General features: G+C 44.6%; 1 protein-coding gene across 4 annotated transcripts in view; it reads left to right on the top strand.

Moving 5' to 3' along the window:
• The first annotated feature begins 10,710 nt into the window (after nucleotides 1-10,710).
• LOC111150760 (selectin P) overlaps nucleotides 10,711-19,114 on the top strand; it is a 42,576-nt gene continuing 34,172 nt past the window's right edge. For 3 of the 4 annotated variants that reach the window (XM_022508353.1, XM_022508352.1, XM_022508351.1), the window contains exon 1: nucleotides 10,831-11,082. In XM_022508353.1, coding sequence (XP_022364061.1) covers nucleotides 11,080-11,082 — 3 coding nt within the window. In that variant the 5' untranslated portion in view covers nucleotides 10,831-11,079. Of the gene's footprint in view, nucleotides 11,083-19,114 lie in introns of all 4 variants that reach the window. The other variant, XM_022508350.1, reaches the window with a different exon arrangement.

Genomic DNA, 19,114 nt, shown 5'->3' with positions numbered 1-19,114 from the left:
TAAACGAGAAACAAATAGTTCAACTTGCAGAGATCACATCCTGCAAGACAGAGTCTCCCTTGGTTTACAGATGTCCTAGAGATCTACAAAGAAGTTACCTTATCAATAGCACAATTTCCAGAGGCCAATAACTCAGTTCCTCAAGCCCTAAATAAAGTTAAATTTCTTCTAAACCCAAATCTCACTAACAAAGACGCTTAATAGCAGAAATGTGATTGGCTTGCCAAAAGACAACATTGATCAAGCCGCAAGGCCTCCTGTATCCCGGCACCATGTAGGCCCTCTTTAGCATATGAAAGTTCCATTGAAACCTCCCTTCCCCTCCCCTTCCCCCAACCTCAAGGTACATAACCTGCCATCCCTCACATCCCGGGGCAGCAGCTCTTCCTGCCCACGGGTCCTGTCCCTGTGCTTTAATAAACCACCAGTTTGCATCAAAGATGTCTCAAGAATTCTTTCTTGGTCATCAGCTCCGGACCTCAGCCCACTGAACCTCACCTAGGTTCTAGAACTTTATCAGTACCGTATTGAATAAAAGTGGAAAGAGCAGGATGTGATCTTACCCATGACCTTAAAGGGAATGCTTACAGTGTTTCACCACCAAGTATAACCCATGCTATAGGTTTACTCTGCAAACACCACTTATCACATGGAAGTTCCCGTCATTCTAATTTTTTAAATGAACGAATGCTGAATTTCATTCAGTTTTTCGTGTATGAGGATGATATTTTAATCTGTTAATATGGAGAACTATATTTTCTAATGTTAGACCAATTTTGCATTCCTGGAGTAAATCCCAATTGGTCATGGAGGATTCTGGAACCTCTATTATTTCCATAGCTCACGTAGGGAAAACCGAACTCAGAGAAGTTGAGGCATTTGCCCAAGGCGATGTGGCCCATGTTTTTTGTGTTTTGTTTTTTGTTTTTTTAAAGCAGATTACAAAAACTTTGAAGTTCTGAACAATTTAAACTGGAAGAAATGGGTTGAGACTAGAAGGTGTTTAGAGGTTACCAGCAGACTGCTCCATTCAGAAAGAGCCACTGTCCCTTGGGTAAGGCACGTCGAACTAAGCTTCCTGGCAGCACAGCTCTCTGGGACCCGAAAGTTCCATTCATGGCCACACAGGATCCCCATCACCTCCTTTTTTTAGAGATTTATTTATTTATTTATTTAAGAGAGAAAGAGAGGGGGAGGGAGAGAGAGTACACGGGCAGGGGGAGGGGCAGAGGGAGACAGACTCCCCACTGAGCAGGGAGCCCAACACAGGGCTCAATTCCAGGACCCTAAGACCATGACCTGAGCTGAAATCAAGAATCAGGTGCTTAACCGACTGAGCCACCCTGGCCCACCCCCATCGCCTCTTAAGCAAATCCTCAGGGAGGCGATTAAAACTCTGGGTAAGGGAATTCCCTCCTATTAGAAGCCAGGATCATAGAATTATTTGAAGATTAAAAAAATCAACCTTGAGGGCACCTGGGCGGCTTAGTCAGTTAAACATCTGCCTTTGGTTCAGTCAACAAAAGACAAAAGACAACCTACAGGATGGAAGAAGATATTTGCAAATGACTTATCAGATAAAGGACTAGTATCCAAGATCTATAAAGAACTTATCAAACTCAACAACCAAAAAACAAGTAAACCAGTCAAGAAATGTGCAGAAGACATGAACAGGTGTCCCACCCTCTAGTTTTTTTAAATAAAAGGTCAGTTATGGTAAGCAAACAAAAACAAATAACAGGGTTTTCATTGGTATGGGATATTTTAAGTCAGTTATGCTACATTATGAAATAGAATATTATGCAGCCCTTATAAAGGTTGATGTAGAACTATATTAACATGAAAAGATGTCTTTAGTATACGGTTTAGTTTTGAAAACTAATATAGAAAAATAAAGCTTAAATGTATTTCTGCCGAAGATTTATTTGTGAATATATGAATTTTAAAATGCTGAAAGTTGACCAACATGTTAACAGTGGTTGTCTTTGTGAAGAAGATGGATGGCTTTTACTTCTTTTTGCCTTGGATCTCTTATAAGAGAACATAGTACTTTTATGTTTTAACTTTAGCAAAAGACTATTTTCTTGTGGAAATTTGTTTTTATTAAATACGTTGACAGAAGAGCTACAAAATTTTAGTTTTATTGTCTTAACAAAGAGTGAAACAACAAACTAGCCATCAAAAGAGAACACTTATTAGGTGCAGGTTGAGTACAAAAACCAGTCACCCAAATCACAGGCTCAAGTTACGTCTTTTCCTGTCTCTTAATTGTTAAAAGGAAAGCAAATCCCTGAGCGGCTATTACACTTTTTGGTAAGACAATTCCCTTTTATCAGCAGCCAGAATCACGGAATTAAATGAGGATTAAAACTTTGGATTTGATTTGATTACTTCCAGCCAAGTCACCTTACACAGCTGTTATTTTTCCGATTCTTTATTTTATTCTGATCTATTGTTTCATGTCGTAGCTGGAATTCACATGTGTTTCAATAAAGTACCCATTTTGATAATGAAAATATTTACAAGAAAAGGAAGTAATTTGTAGATACAGACATCAGTTCTGAAACAGTTCAAAATTACCCACACGCTTGCGGGACTCGGGCCCCGAGAGGAGCACTGACAGCTACCCTTGCTGTGCTCAGGCCTGGAGAAATCTCCACCTCGGGGAGGCAGCCACCAGGTCAGATCGCACAAGCAACCTTCTCGGGCCCACCTGCAGGACAGAGACCTGCTCGGGAAACCATTCCAAAAATACACCTGCTAATCTACCTGGAAAAAAAAAAAATCTCGTATTTCTTCAGTTCTATCGTACTTTTGTTTAAACAGAAAGCTGTGTAGTGGGTAAGCCAGTGTGCGTCTGGAGGGGACTGGCTCAGATGCAGGGAGTCTGATGTGACTTGCATTGATTTTTAGCGAGTCCATAGAGAGTCAGAGGACACGGAGACAACTGAGGCATGGTTCCTGCACTGGAGAACTTTACTGCCACTGAGGGAGACCGAGGTCCAGGCTCAACCAACAGAGGCAGTGGCTTAGGGCGCCCAGGGAACCCAGGAGACAAAGGGACAGAGCCTGGGGCTGCCTATCCATGCCTTCTCTCACGAGACAGTCTCCTGCCTGCAGAGAATAGTTTCTCTTCCACACAGCAGCCCTTCAAGGACTCTAAGAGTCCCCACCCCAAACCCTTTGCTACGTTCTCCTTTCAGAATGAAGTAGATGAGGTCAGCCTGGGTGGCTCAGTGGGTTAAGCCTCTGCCTTCAGCTCAGGTCATGATCTCAGAGTCCTGGGATCTAGCATCGCATTGGGCTCTCTGCTCAGCAGGGAGCCTGTTTCTCTCTCTCTCTCTCTACCCCTCTCATTCTACCCCTCCCCTCTGCTTGTGCTCTCTCTCTCTCTCTCAAATAAATAAATAAAATCAGAAAGAAAGAAGTAGATGGTGTTTGCCTTTTCTGATATTCATCCTGACCCTTCTAGGGCTTAAACCAGGCCAACTGAGAAAGAGTATGGGCTACTCTCCGGTGTCCCAGCCTGTCCTCCCGCTGTCCCTTGGCCTCCTCTCCCTTTCAAAGACCCTCCTCTCTTACTCTTTGCCTTGATATTGTCTGTGGCCTCAGGATTTTGACTCTCAGACCTCCTTAAGATCCAGACCTGCCTAATTCCTCCCAAGACCTCCCTCATTTGGTTCCTCGAGATTCTGCCCTAATCTTTAACTGGCCCAGACCCTGCCAGCATAGTTCCATAGAACTCCGACTCTTCCTGCCAGTATGGCGAGGGTCTCAAAGGAGGTCGTACATTTTGACTCTGAATTTAGGAATTTAGGGGAAAACATCAAAAAAAAAAAAAAAAGGACAAAAACAGTTTTATGTTCACCAGACTCATAAGAAATTTATGATAATTGAAAACAATAATAAAAAAAAAGTATATGTGCAGTGTGTGTGCATGTGTGTGTGTGTGTTTTGGGAGGAATGGTAGAATGCATTTCTCCCCACAATACCTCTCTCTGCTTAATCTGAAACTGCTCAATTTCTTCCTTCCTTCCTTCCTTCCTTTCTTTCTTTCTTTTTCTTTTTTTTTTTCCTTGAGAGAGAGAGAGTGGGTATGAGCAGGGCAGAGGAGCAGAGGGAGAAGGGGAGAGAGAATCCCTACAGGCCCCACCCTCAGTGCTCAGCACTCAGTGTGGAGCCTGACTCGGGACTCAATCCCATGACCCCAAGATCATGACCTGAGCTGTAATTGAGAACTGGATACTTAACTGACTGAGCTACCCAGGCACCATGAAATCACTCAATTTCTAAAACCTAATAAATATTAGCATTTTCAGAAATCATAGGATTGGCTATCTAGGAAGGTTCACAGTTATATGGGATGTTGTGGGAAGCTGATGTCCTCTAGACTTGTGTTGTTGAGTCAGAAATCACAAGCGGCACCCCCTGTGTAGCCCAGCTTCTCAGCTACCTCGCTGTCTCGCTGCACGCTGGCCACCTCCTGGCCTGCGTTGGGGTGCATGGACTCGTGTCATCATCTCTCCTTTCTTTGCAGGTGGCTTCCATCTCCAACTAGGCCAACAGCTCCTACAGGCAGCATTCCGTGCAGATCAGCAAACTGACTTGCATATCTGTGTCAAGTCCAGGTTCTAGAACAATGCCCCACTCATAACAGCCAGTTAAGAGATTCTGCTGTTACATAGATGGACGCTTAACTGAGAGGTCTCACTGTATAATTCTCCTAGTTCTCAATGGAAAAAGAGTTAATTAACTGGAGGAGCACTTTTCTGAACTACAGGAGGGGTCTCTGAATGCCAAATTAGTATTGTAAATTCTGTATTTGGTTGTCCTGCCTCGAGAATGCTGTAGGTGTCAGTAACTGTGAGGTTGTTACTAGTTTCAATAGCAGTTTGGGTCATCAAACCAGCTTTGCTGGATAAAATTTTGTAATGAAAATGTGTTATGTATATTTCTCCCAGTTTGATATCTATTTGCTATTTCAGAGATGTATGCCCCCTCAGAATGAATGACTTCAGAGAGCAGACGTCATTGCCATTAGAGGTAACACTCCCCTGTGTGCATCAAAAGAAAGCAAATTATGTGATGCGAAGACCAACAGTTCTTTCATTTTTTATTGTACTTGATCTTGGGAAAGAGCAAAGCAGGATGACTAGGAACGTTGTGGGAAACTGTAAGAACTCTGAACTGCATAATCTTAGTCTTGATGATCGGACAAAGGGTCAGAAATCTGTCTGTTCCCCAGTGTTTCTAGCAGCAATGTCCACAATAGCCAAACTATGAAAAGAGCCCAGATGTCCACTGACAGGTGACTGGATAAAGAAGCTGTGGTATAGAGATATATATTGCAATGGACTATCACTCAGTCATTAAAAAGAATGAAGTATTGACATTTGCAATGATGTGTGTAGAACTAGAGGGTTTAGGCTAAGTGAAACAAATCAGTCTGAGAAACACAAATACCATATGATTTCACTCATATGAGGAATTTAAGAAACAAATGAACAAAGGGGAAGGGAAGGAAAAATAAAATACGATAAAAACAGAGAGAAAGGTAAACCATAGAGACTCTTAATCACAGGAACCTGGGCTGCTAGAGGGGAGGGGTGATGGGCATTAAGGAGGGCATGTGATGTGATGAGCACTGGGTGTTCTATGCGACTGATGAATCACTGAAGTCCACTGAAACTAACAATATATTATATGTTAATTACTTGAATTTAAACAAAAATTTTTTAAAATTAGCCTGTTCTATCTCCCACCCACTCTTGCCTTATTTCCTCTGGGTTGAACTGGAGCATTTTTATGTTTGCCTCATATTTCAGACTAAAAACACATTCCCCAGCAAACTGGCAACAACTTCCAACTGTGATCAAGGCAATTTTAACCCAGGCAGGCTCAGTAACAGCAGACCCTGACCTGAGACGTGACCTTGTGTCCTGACTCGGATGTGAGAAGTAGTTCGGTTCAGTCTCACTGTCGATCCACCTTTCGGTGCCAGAGCTCCTGAACATAGAATACCACAAGCCTGCCAAGAGACGGGGGTCAGAGGAACCTCTCCTTCCCTTGCCAGGAAGTGCTTTGTACTGAGTTTAATAGAACAAAAAACAACAAAAAAACAGAGTTTAGTGTAGTATTGTTTCACTCCTGGACTTGAATTTGAATCCTGTCCTTCTCGTTTGTCAGCTCCGTCATCTTGAGCAAGGCATTTAACCACCCCCAAGTCTCAATTTCCTTTTCAATAACGCCAATCATAATAATCTCTGAGTAGACAGACCCACTGCATGGCTGGGATCTGCCTCAAAAAGCCGCTGTGAGGATTAAGTGAGATACTGGTATTTAAATGCTTCTCATAAAGTCGTCCCAAGAATGAGTGCTCAGCAACTGTAGCTCACAAACCGAACAATGTCTCTGCCTCACTTCCTCGGTGACTTCGAAATAGTCTGCTCATGGTGTTCGTTTACAGACAGGTCACCGTTGGATTATGTTTCTAGTGTTCTAGTGTAGGTGACAACCTTTCTGTGGTTATCACAGCCTTCTGGTAGTCAAAGGGCCCCAGACACAATACGCTTTTGGAGGAGTAAAAAAATTTTAATGTGAAAAACCACTTCCTAACTCATCTGCTGAGCTTTGAGTAACTTCTGTGTGTACATATCCAACCATTGAGCTTGCACAGAAGAATCCCGCATCTTCCTCTCAGCCGAAGGGCCGTTGGCTCCCAGCACCTCTTCTAGCCACGCTCTGGGGCCCCCAGCAGGTGTTAGCAGTGCTCTGTGCAGTCTTGCGAGAGCGGGTCCGCTGGCTGGCTCCCCCCGCACTGTTGGAATGACCTGTCTATGGGTCTGTCTGTCCACCGGTCGTCGAGCTCCTGCAAGGCAGGGACCGTCTTGTTCCCGTAGTTGAGAGCCCAGCGCGTATCCTCATGGAAACGCAGAAGATGGATAAATGAACCCCGGGGTGGGGCTGCGAGGACATGAACACGGTCACGTGGACTCCGTCCCGAGAATCCAATTTCTATTTAAGGTTACGTGTGTGGACACGTTTATTGTCTGAGACCTTGGCCCAGATGATGGATTCCACTGCCTTTCCTTCCCTTTCAAAAACTGGAGAGCAAAGATAGAGAAAAGAAGTGCTTAATCACAACACCACAGACCAGTTTAATGGAGTTTCAACAGGAAGATTTAGAAGCTTGAGAACCTTGTGTGTGGTATCTTCGGGAAGCCGTCTGGGGAAGGTTCACATCTTGGTTCATGACTATGGGTCAGACGCTTCAGGCGAATAAGCCACAATAAGCTCCCTTGGTCTGGTGAGTTTTTTTCCTTCTCCCATTTCCCCCTTTCTGGGAAGTTTTTTTTTTTTTTTTTTTTTTTTTAAAGATTTTATTTATTTATTTGAGAGAGAGAGAGAATGAGAAAGAGAGAGAGAGGTCAGTGGGAGAAGCAGACTCCCTGCAGAGCAGGGAGCCCAATGCGGGACTCGATCCCGGGACTCCAGGATCATGACCCGAGCCGAAGGCAGTCGCCCAACCAACTAAGCCACCCAGGCGCCCCTCTGGGAAGTTTTGATATAAAGTCCATTCAAACCACGGGAAGAGTTAACTTTATCCTCCACTGTTCATCTTTATGTTGTATGTATAGCTCTACTTCCAGCTCCTTATATATTGGGGGTTTTTTAAATAATTTTTAAAATTTTTTTACAAACATATAATGTATTATTAGCCCCAGGGGTACGGGTCTGTGAATCGCCAGGTTTACATACTTCACAGCACTCACCATAGCACATACCCTCCCCAATGTCCATAACCCCACCCCCCTCTCCCTGCCCCCAGCCCCCCAGCAGCCCTCAGTTTGTTTTGTAACATTAAGAGTCTCTTATGATTTGTCTCTCTCTTGATCCCATCTTGTTTCATTTATTCTTTTCCTACATATTGGGGTTTTTTTTGGTTGTAACCACAGCAGAAATAGATTTTAAAGCATCACAAAGGTTTATGATATCTCACCAAACAAAACAAAACAAAAAAGCATTCTATCAAGTGTATGATGAGATTCTAATTCCATTTCAGTTCCACAGTAATAGGGGATATCTTTTTTCCTCTTCTTTGTGTTTTTCCGAATTTTCGTGTCTCTTTTTTTTTTTAAGATTTTATTTATTTATTTGACAGAGAGAGATCACAAGTAGACGGAGAGGCAGGCAGAGAGAGAGAGAGAGAGGGAAGCAGGCTTCTTGCTGAGCAGAGAGCCCGATGCGGGACTCGATTCCAGGACCCTGAGATCACGACCTGAGCCGAAGGCAGCAGCTTAACCCACTGAGCCACCCAGGCGCCCTTTTTTTTTTTTTTAAACAATGAACGTATTATATGAACAATAAGGGGGAAGAGCTATGTGTTCTTTTTTCCGAGTTCTAGCCTGTCATCCTACAGCCGGTTATGTGGAAACTTCCCTAGTGTTCTCCGAGGAGACGGACCAGCTATATTGGAGGAATTACCTGCCTTCTATTTCACATGATGACAGGTGGTACACAGGCCAACAGATAAAACGTGGCCTGAGACTGGGCACGGTGCAGGTGCTTCTTACCTGTCCAGCCTCCTTTACCACCTGCAGCCACTGTGGCTGTCCCGGGGCTCCCAGGCTGCTCTAGTCCGTGACTGGCCTAGAATGTTCTCCCCACCTGATGTGGTAATGCTTATTCAAAGTAAGTCCTCGCTCTGAAATCCCTGTCTCTGGGGAGACATCAAGCTTCCATCATATCCTTTCACTGCAACACATTTTTTTCTTTCTGCATTTATTCAGGTGATTTCTATTAATATCTAATGCCTCCTCCCTAAAAAAAAAAAAAAAAAAAAAAAAAAAAAAGAAGTGTGAGGTCTATTAGGGTTTTACTGAATCCCCAGTGCTAGCATGCTTTCTGGAGCCTTGAAGGAACGCCAGTATTTGTTGCATGTACGAATGCATCCATGTAAGAGGACATGTGGAAATCCACGTGGAGATGGGAAAACATTTTCACTACATCTGCCCAGAGTCATCAACCTGATTAATGAATCATAAGTATTTGCTGAGTGTCTGTGTGTCCTCTACTAGACACAGTAGGAGAGGAAGACTAACATAGGAGAGGAGCCCGTAAACTATGAAGAGATGAGAAAACATATGAAACACAGAAATCACACTACTAATTAAACTACTACTCTGGCATCATATTGTATTTTTAATGGCCACATAAATAGAAAAGACCTAAATTTTCTGTATAGACGATATCCATTCGAGCAAATGGTATTCATGTTTTCTGCCTGAACAGCCTTTCAACAAACTCAAGTGTTTTCCCACCATTCTTCTCCCCAGAAATCCTTCTCTACTTCCCTCAGACTCCCTAAAACTTAACATTATCCAACTTAAAACATATTAGCAATAGGGACCTATAGCCTACAGAGCACCTTCCCTCATACTCATCGGAGAAATTTTTTTAAAAGGAGGCAATGCTAAGAACATGGTCTGGAGAGTGAAAATAAGTCCAGAGGAAAAGGAGGCAAATCTCAGGGGAAAATAGCCCCCGTGCACACGTTCTGTGTGCGCAGGTGCGCTCCAATCCTTTCCTGTATAAACCCATTAGTGGTCCTATCACTTCCATGCATCGACTGTGATCCCTGCTTATTATGAAGCTAGCTGAAGGAACTGAGTCACAAGGAGGGTAGTAAGTTGCCCAAGACACACCACCAGTGGCTGGCAGAGCCCAGCAGTCTGGCTCCTGGGGCTGGACTCCCAGCCACTGCATCGTGACAGCTGCCCTGCCTCTCCCCTCTGAGTCCCAGGTTTCCCTCCCGTCATTCTTTCCTTGCCACCTCCTTCCCCAGGCTTTCTACCCTACATAATTAATGCCTTCCTCTTGGGCCCAAATTCCTCCATGCAAATGCAGCCCCAAGCTCCTTAAGTCATCGTTATCTTTGGACTTCCTTCCAGATCTTTCCATTTTTAATCTTATTCCATTTTTATTCTACCACGAGATGCCTTTTTATAAGCTGGGCCACTCATGGAGCAATGAAGAATGGCCTGTAGTACCGCACAAGTACGACCCCAGGAAAGCAAACGGGAGGTCGGGTTTCTGACTCGACACCAAGTGCGTGATCTGACGCCTCTGATAACAGCTCTGAGAGCAGCCACCCCGGCCCCCTTTGCTTGAGTTCTGACTGTGGGCCAGTTAGTGTTTCCAGCGCTCTCCCGTATTAACTCACTCAGCCGCACAACCACCTGTGAGGTGAGGCCTGGCACTGTCCTTCTGCTTCACCATTGGAGAAAAGAGGCACAGAGAGTTTAGGTCATTTGCCAAAAGGTGGGACAGACGTGCAGCCGACACGGGTCTCCGGGAACTCGCCACGGAGCCCCGGCCTTCAGCGCTGAGCCCACAGCCTCCTACTCCCACCCACGAAACTTCCAGTTTTACATCTTTTTCTTTCTGATACAAGAAGCAGAAGCTCTTTTCTAATAATGACCCATGTCTGTTATATTTCATTTCAAGACCATTCCCAGCAATCACCCTGCCCCCCATTGCCAGGATTTTCTCAGTGGCTTTTTCCTTTCCTACCTTATTATTTTGTGTTATTATTTTTGATCCCTTGTCTCAGAAGGCTCCTGGAATTGTTAACATTCACTGCGATTTCACAATAACTGGAAAATTTACACGGGGACGTTATGATTAAGACAGAGCATATTTTCCAAACGTATGACCTTAAATTGGGGATCGTATCATAATAAGAGGAAATTCGACTCCCAGGCGTGTGGGCACTATTCCTGCACTGCTCAGCCCCGGATGTCCAGGAATGATTCACACATGCCCCTGTCTCCAGACCAGCCCCCCCATGGAAGTAGGTAACCTCCTGCCCCCACCCCACCCCCGCTGACCACCGCTGCTAAGTATTATCAACGGCTCCTGTATTATCAACATCTAATTTCATGGGAAGGGCTGTGGTGAGTTTCTGGAACTTGAATAGGAAGTTGCTTTTCTAAACAGCTTGACACTGAGGGGAGGCAGCGAGACTATAAGAAGTCCGGGCAGGGCGGGCGGCCGAGAGGAAGCCCAGGCGCAGAGGAGATGGTAAGTTCATTTCTCTGTATCTGGGACGGGGGTGAGACGCGGCCTGGAGGCTGAGGCAGGTGGGTGGGGAAGGGCAGTAGTTATGGTGCTTTGGGGAGAACAGTCCATTAGAGTATGAGCATCTCCAAACCTGCTGTCCACTTTGGACCCTCTAGCATTCTTGGGGGTTGAGGCTGCTCTTTCCATGCTATGAGTGAAGCCGCCGAGCCTCACGGAAACCAGGAGTTTCAAGCACGGCCGCACTGCTAGGCTCGACAGTGCCGGGATCTGCACTTCTGTCCTCTGGTTCCACGCTGCTGTTTTTCCTCTTAGAGCTTCCAGAAACTCTCATGGCACAGATTTTGGTAAAGCCTTGATCACCTTCTCCAGGACTGCTCTTCTCTCTGGCTTGAAGGCAAGGCAGAGCAGGTGCCCTGGGACGACCTGAAATTGGATGTGTTCTCATCCCAGCCCTCCCAGTTCCCTCTCTGAGCCCTAGGAGTGTGCCGGGACTTACGTGGAGACTCCGAATGGTTTCCATTTCTGCCTTAAGTTTCCATGCTGTTAGTGACTCAGTTTCTCCATCTGTAAAATAGATAAAATTCCAGCACTCTATAGCGTCCTGGGGAAGTTTAAATAAGAGTGCACTGAAAAGCATTTAAATCTGAGGCTGGCACATGGTAACTGATTAGGAAATGCCAGCTAGTATTGTGAAAATGAAAATATGTGCAGTGGGGATTTTCTGTGCTGGGGATAATAGAGAAGGAGACTGTGAAGAAAGCAGGGATGGGTTTGAGTCTGTCCTGAGTTTGAACTCCAATGACATGAGAACGTGAATCGCCTTTGTCTCATCTCCTGCATATCACACATTCTCTGTGCTGGTCGACTTACACGAACAAGGAGTAAGTCATCTCCTCCTACTCAGTCTGGGATCCTCCTCTATTTCAGAAGTATGTGGACACATTGGATCGTGGGGTTCCTTGGGGTTCTAGCAAAAATACAACTCTTCATCCCAGATGAAAATGCAAACGTCCTCATAAACACAAGCTTTCTGGACAAGGACAGTGGGTTCCCCGACCCACACATGGGTCTTAGGTTAAGAGCCCTACTCTATTGCCTCCTGTGCTTCAGGCTTAGAAGCAACTCCCTTAGCGTCTTGAAACTGGGCTGGAACTCTGCAATCTAGAGCTGTTTTCCATATTCTAAAAGTAAGCCCTCTTCCTTTGGCCCTGGGCACATTTGGCTCTTGGGATTCAGGAACCTCAACCCTCTGTGTGTGAATTTGGCTTCAAGTTCAGAGTGACCTCAGTGAACCTCTAGGACCTGAGGAAGGAGGCTCAGGTTTATCTGGTGGAGGGTTCTCAATCGGAGGAATCGGGGTGTTCTCAATCAGAGGAGTTGGGGTGTTCTCAATTGGATAAGTCTTGGAGAGGGGAGATTGGGAACTCGCAGTTAAATTGTGCTGATGTTAGAGTTTTTGTGGGCTAAGGAACAGTTCTAGAGTCTCTTCCATTTATATACCTCAACCATCTGAGGTCTGTGGCTTTTAGTTCTTTCTCTTCTATTACCTCTTTTTCAAAATGTAGCTATGGGGTTCACCTTCTCCTGGGCTGGCCACCAGCTCTTAGAATAGGTAGCTTCAGAATTAAGTAAGTGGAAACTTAATCAAATCTCCAAAAGTCAAAATGACCTACTGCTTAATGGGCAAGACTGAGAAAAGACCCTGGAAATTAGGCTCATGGTGGTTTCATGAATGACATTTATTACATTATCTTCTAGGTGTCTCACTTCTTTGATTGAAAAGCAGACAGAAACTTTATACAGTCAAATACAAAATGATTCCTTCGTACTTGTAGGGATATAGCTCTGTCATGCTCTAATGGACTTTTAAAAATTAGGTATGCTACTTTATTTTTAATGCTAGTAATTCAACCTAAATAATGGTGATTGGTAGTCAAATTTAAAATACACGCTTGGATTCTTGGTGTTAATGTCCTGGGCTTCTTCCTGTTTTTATTTCTAATTTGCTGTTGGCCTAGAGACCTCTTTTTATTTTTTTCACTGTGCTTCATTTTCTACCTTTAAGCTGCTGGGGCTACTAACATCTGGGCTACGCCAGCACCACTGTGTAGCGTCGGAAACTTCAGGGAAGTATTTTGGCAGTTGTGATGCCTTGTGAAACCTGGACTTTGCCACCAGCAATGTGTATAGCTCTGCCCCCTCCACAACTTTCACATCTACCTCCCTGCTTTGCATTCCCATTGGCCCTGGCCCCAGCCAGACCCCCTTTCCCTCCCACTGGGACTAATACAGTAGCTTCCCCTTTGCGAGGCCCAGCCTCTCTGTGGCTAATTCATCAAATTCATTAAAACCACTATACTCTGGGGCGCCTGGGTGGCTCAGCGGGTTAAAGCCTCTGCTTTCAGCTCAGGTCATGCTCCCAGGGTCCTGGGATCGAGCCCTGCATCAGGATCTCTGCTCAGCGGGGAGCCTGCTTCCCTTCCTCTCTCTCTGCCTGCTTCTCTGCCTGCTTGTGATCTGTCAAATAAATAGGAAAAAAAATTAAAATAAAAAAAAATACACTATACTCAAGTCCCTCTGCTGAGGACGCTTCTCCATTCAGAGTCCTGGCAATTAGGTCCCTTCTGGGCTATTACATCAGACTCACGAGACCTGGCCCCAACCTGATGTGGTTTGGAGGGGGTTGGGGGGGGGGTTGGAGCCAGCAGCCAGGAAAGAATTCTTGAGATGTTTTCAGTGCAAAAAGAAGGTTTTTATTATAGCATGGGGACAGGACCCTTGGGCAGAAAGACCTGCACTGGGACTGTGAGGAGTGACTGCTGATAGAAGCTTTTCTGTCCTATGGAAGGAAGGGTGATGTTAGGGTTCCAGGAAATTGAGTCTACAGTTTTCTGAAGAACTTTTTTTATTGCAAATCATTAAAACACTTGCAAATGGATGGAGACCCCGATCCTGCTGACTGTGATCTTTATCAGTTAACCCTTTGTTTCCCCTTTCCTTTGACCTTGGGTGCCAGGAGTGCCTGAGGAATGTCGCACACAGCCCCCCTGGCAAAGAGGTGGGTTCCAGGGTGTTAGCTTGTGCTGTGCCCTCAGTTCCCTTTCCTCACCCTCATCAAAATTCCCTTTTCAATTAATCTCCAGGCTTTCCCAGTTTTCGACAGCAATCAGACGACATCATAGCCTCTATTAAAATCCACACCTCCCTCCCCAGGCCTCTGACTGCTCTTTGCATGTAGAACAAAATCTTACCCCCTTGTTTTAGTTCCCAAAGGCCCAGAATGATCTGTCACCAGCTTCCTGTCGTCCTCTCTTCCCACTGCTCATTCTGTTCCAGCTACGCGGATAATGCAGTGTACGCTCTGCACTTCGCTGCCACTCAAAGCCTTCACACCAGCTTTTCGTTCAATCTTTAATTCCATTCTTCCTGCTTCTCCCTGCCTGGCTTCTTCTGGCCCTTCTGCTTTCAGTTAAAAATGACCTCCTTAGGGGCTCCTGGGTGGCTCAGTGGTTAAGCATCTGCCCTCAGCTCCGCATCGAGCTCCCTGCTCAGCGAGAAGCCTGCTTCCCCCTCTCCCACTCCCCCTGCTTGTGTTCCCCTCTCTTGCTGTGTCTATCTCTGTCAAACAAATAAAATCCTTAAAAAAAAAAAAAGACCTCCTTAGAGAGATCTGCCCAAGGTAACCACCCAGTCCCTCTACCTCACTTTAATTCTCAACCTAGCGCTTACCACTAGCTTCCAGGTTTCACCTTTATCTGTTACGAACTGTTCTGTATTTATTGGCATGTCATTGTCCGTCTTCCTCAATACACTGTATATTCCACGAGGACAGGAATGATGTCCGTTTCTACCATTTTAGTGCCAGTGCCTCAAAGAGTACCTGACACATTGTAGGCCTTTGATAAATTAATAGCTACTGAAATAAGCAATGGGAAAGAACAGGGAATAACAGGGAGCACCTGTCTTAGTGGGGGCGGCAACTCTGGTGATAGAAAAGGCTCCTTTCAGGAGATTTTTGGATTTATAGCGCTAGGCACATGGAGAAGGAGAGGGTGCTCTGGGCAATTAGGAGAACAGAGGGCACATATAGTACATTCTGGAAACTACAAGATGTTTGTATAAATGCATAGTAGAATTGTGTGGATGGTGAGTAAACTGAAAGTTAATGGCAGGAGAGGAGACTAGACAAAAGGAAGAGGCCATGTTTTGAAGGGTCTTACCTGCGTCACCTTGAAGAGTTTGTATTTGTTGCTCAAGGAATGGGAACAACTGATGGACTTTAGGTAGTAAAGTGATACAATCAGGTTTGTGTGTTAGGAATATGATTCTGACTTCATTATAGAGAAAGAATTGAAGATGGGTAACTTGAAGATAATAACTTGAGGCAAGACCAGATAGAAGATGTGCAAGAAGGAAAGAATTATGTCTGCACTAGTACCTTAGCGGAAATGGGAAATCTGGAGAAAGCCCAGATATCTGGTCCGAAGGTAAGGTCAGTAGGATTTGATGACAGGTTGATGTGAAAGGTTTGGCAAAGGAGAGAGAGCCTTCATCTTCCCTCTATGGCCCAAAGGACTTCAGGGTCATGGGGTTCAGGTCAGGGAGACTGACTGCTAGTAAGAACCTATGTCTCTTTGAGTCATAGGAGCCCCTTTGAGTACTAAAGTCTTCCTGAGAGCCACACTCACTCCAGAGGGTTGGGTGGAAATTTGCTTTCTCATCCCCAACTTCTATTTATTTAGATTTTTTAAATATTTTATCTATTTATTTGACAGAGATCACAAGTAGGCAGAGAGGCAGGCAGAGAGAGAAGGGGAAGCAGGCTCCCCACTGAGCAGAGAGCCCGATGTGGGGCTCGATCCCAGGACCCTGAGATCATGACCCGAGCCGAAGGCAGAGGCCCAACACACTGAGCCACCCAGGCGCCCCTCTCGTCCCCAACTTCTAAGAGCTGCTGCTATTTGACGCCCTTCCTGGCTTTCCTGAAACACACCACCCACTCTGTCACAATCGCAGGTTTCCCCACTTCTCCACACATCCTTCTGTCTTACCTGTACAGTGTTAAGAGAGTGAGTCCTGCTCATTGTTCCCTTACACAGGATGTGAGCCATCATGCCCCTTGCTTCTCTCACACCCAAATAGAGTGAGACAAAGTACTAAGATCACTTTTTTTTTTTGCACAGCTTTCTTGGGCTCTTCTGCCTCATCATAATATACTTTTAAATTTGATACAACCACTGCTGTAGCCTTTCGATACTGAGTTATAATCATCACATATTCTTTTCAGTGTTTTCTTACTCAGCACCCACTTCTGTCTTACCTTCAGTCATTCCCCTGCCTTTGTTCTTCGATTTATTTGCTCAATTATTCATAAAATATTTATTAAGCACTAAGCGTCTGCTCTCTACTATCGCTGAGAGTCAGACCTAAGTCATCTTGGCCTTGAGAAGTGTCTGTCAGCAGCACCTTCTGACTGTGCACACACAGGCTTGCTTTGTGCTTGGACTGCCGATGTCACGCTCAGGAGGGAAGTCAGGGGTGGAGATGCTGCCTGTGGGCCATCTGGCACACGGATGACCAGAAGAAGACCTCAGGAAAGCAGAGGAGTGATAAGAGAATAGGGTCATGGAAGCAGGAACCTAGGGAAGTCTCTATCTCTACAAGGGCAAGCAGTGGGCTACATACATTCAGAGAAAGACGCATCAAAATTGCTCAAGATGTCAGATAAGAGGCAAGAGAAACAACGGAAGCATTTTCAATAAAAGGAAGTATTCAGTAGTATTTATTGGTGCAGAAAGGTCAAGGAAGATACGAAGGGAGAGTGTTCACTGGGTTTGGTAATTAGGGTTTCAGTGGTAAAGTTAGCAGGAGCAGTTTCAAGGGCTGGTGGTTGGAGGAGGCTGGAGAATAAAGGGAAAGTAGAAAGTCCAAGAACCTCAACCATAGAGGAAGGAGAGAGATCAGGATTGGGGCAAAAGGCAAACAGTCCCGGCAGGGGCGGGGGGGGCGGGTGGGCATTGTCGATTCTGCCTTTAAAAGTGCAAAGCTGTGGTCTACAATGTAGACAGGGGAATAGAATTCCTTCCCATGGCACCATTTCTGCCCACTTTGTACACCACCCTGCACGTTGGCAGCCATGGGACTCCTGCTGGCATCCAATACCTCTTCCTAAGCAAAGTGAGGACAAGGAAAAAAACACTTGGTCTGGCGCTTTGTCCCTGCCCCTCTCCTCATTCCATTTTTTCAGTTCTTAGGAAAAGTAAAATTAAAGAGAACTATAGTGTAAAGCAGCTTTAATAAAGGTTTGCAAAGGCACAGGATATGCTTCTAATGACCTAGTCACAGACTGTTTCCCAGTGACTTCCAGTTTGAAGCCGACAGCCAGAGAACATTACAGATTAGCAGACTCGTGTCCATTTCTCTTAGAGACATTTGCTCTTGTTTCAACACTTAACTGGCTCAGTAACACATGGAAACAGCCCTTAAATCTCCAGGATCTTAGAGCTGAAGATGACAGTGCAGACCAGGAACAGAGGTGAGAAAGCCTGCCCGCCCCAGAGAAATTTCAGAGGAAAATGACCAGTCAAAGGAAGATTCTCAGGCATCATCTGTTCTCTGCGCTCACACACAAAACCCTGTCCGTTGCTGGCGACTTACTCTGTAGCCTTAAAGTTCACAGAGATTTGAACTCGCAGTCCACTAAACGTGGACATGAACTGTCCATGAACTGTCTGAAATTGTCTAAAAACAAATTACAGCTGTGCATTTTTTGAAGAATCCTGACCAGCGCTCTTATCAGTCTTTCAAAGGAATTCAAATGTTCTGCAAGAATAAGAATCACTGTGTTAACCCAACATCCACCTTGAAAACCTTAAAATGTTTAAAAACTCTCTTTCTCTCTCAGTTCTGTTTAAACCATATTTCAACGTTTAAACAAGCTAGTTAAAATGTGAAACAGCTCTTTTTGGGATAGTGGCTGGAGTCGGGCATGGACAGTGAAGCAGCAGCCTCCCCTGATCAGCCTCCCACACACTCTCTTGAACGTTCCCTAAAGTCAGAGGACCCTCTAGAAATGCTCGACAGAGAAATGTACAGGGAAACAAACACTTCCAATGGGCCCATGGGGAGGACCACTAGATCACAAATACTATACTAGTCCAGTCTACTGGAGAAGGAACCCAGTGCATGTTCAAAGGCGAATACAGGGGGAACCCAGCACATGTTCAAAGGTGAATACTGGGGTCCCCTTCATGAAATGTGCATGATGGTGTTCTTCAGCAGTAATGCTTTTGCTGCTCGTGCCTCTGAAAGAATTTTGGAAAGTTGTGTAAATTCTCACACCTTTTTAAGTAGAAAGCTAACTTCTTTGGTCATTAAGTTTTAAAACTAATAACAGAGGGGATGTCTAATATATTGTAAAGATTAGTCTTTTATAATAAATAGATGTCACATCATTTCTTAATATTCATTTCAGTGGAAGTAAATACTGTAGTGATCTAATAACCCTCATCACTTAAAAAAAACATAAATAAGTTCCAGATAGTAAGAAATTTTATATTATTTCTTTTCTCTCCTCTCATAGCTATTTGTATTCCACTTTCTTTGCAGAATTTTAACCTAATAAAATACAATTTTAAGCTTAAAGTCTTTACTTGATCACTACGTCTTACTTCTTTTCTTTTCCATTATCTCATTTAATTTTTTCCAATTAACATATAATGTATTTTTTGTTTCAGGGGTACAGGTCTGTGATTCATCAGTCTTACACAATTCACAGCACTCACCATAGCACATACCCTCCCCAGTATCCATCGCCCAGTTACTCTATCCCTCCCACCACCCTCCCCTCCAGCAACCCTCAGTTCATTTCCTGAAATTGAGAGTCTCATATGGATTGTCTCCCTCTCTAGTTTCATCTTGTTTCATTTTTCCCCCCTTTCCCCTATGATCCTCTGTCTTGTTTCTCAAATTACTCCTTTAAAAATTTTTTAATTTTTTAAACATATAATGTATTATTAGACACAGGGGTACA

This window comes from Enhydra lutris, unplaced genomic scaffold, assembly GCF_002288905.1.
Source record: "Enhydra lutris kenyoni isolate GAN:26980312 unplaced genomic scaffold, ASM228890v2 scaffoldscaffold24, whole genome shotgun sequence".
Lineage (NCBI taxonomy): Eukaryota > Metazoa > Chordata > Mammalia > Carnivora > Mustelidae > Enhydra > Enhydra lutris.
The sequence above is the reverse complement of the archived record's forward strand: the minus strand, read 5'-3'. Positions and strand labels throughout refer to the sequence as shown.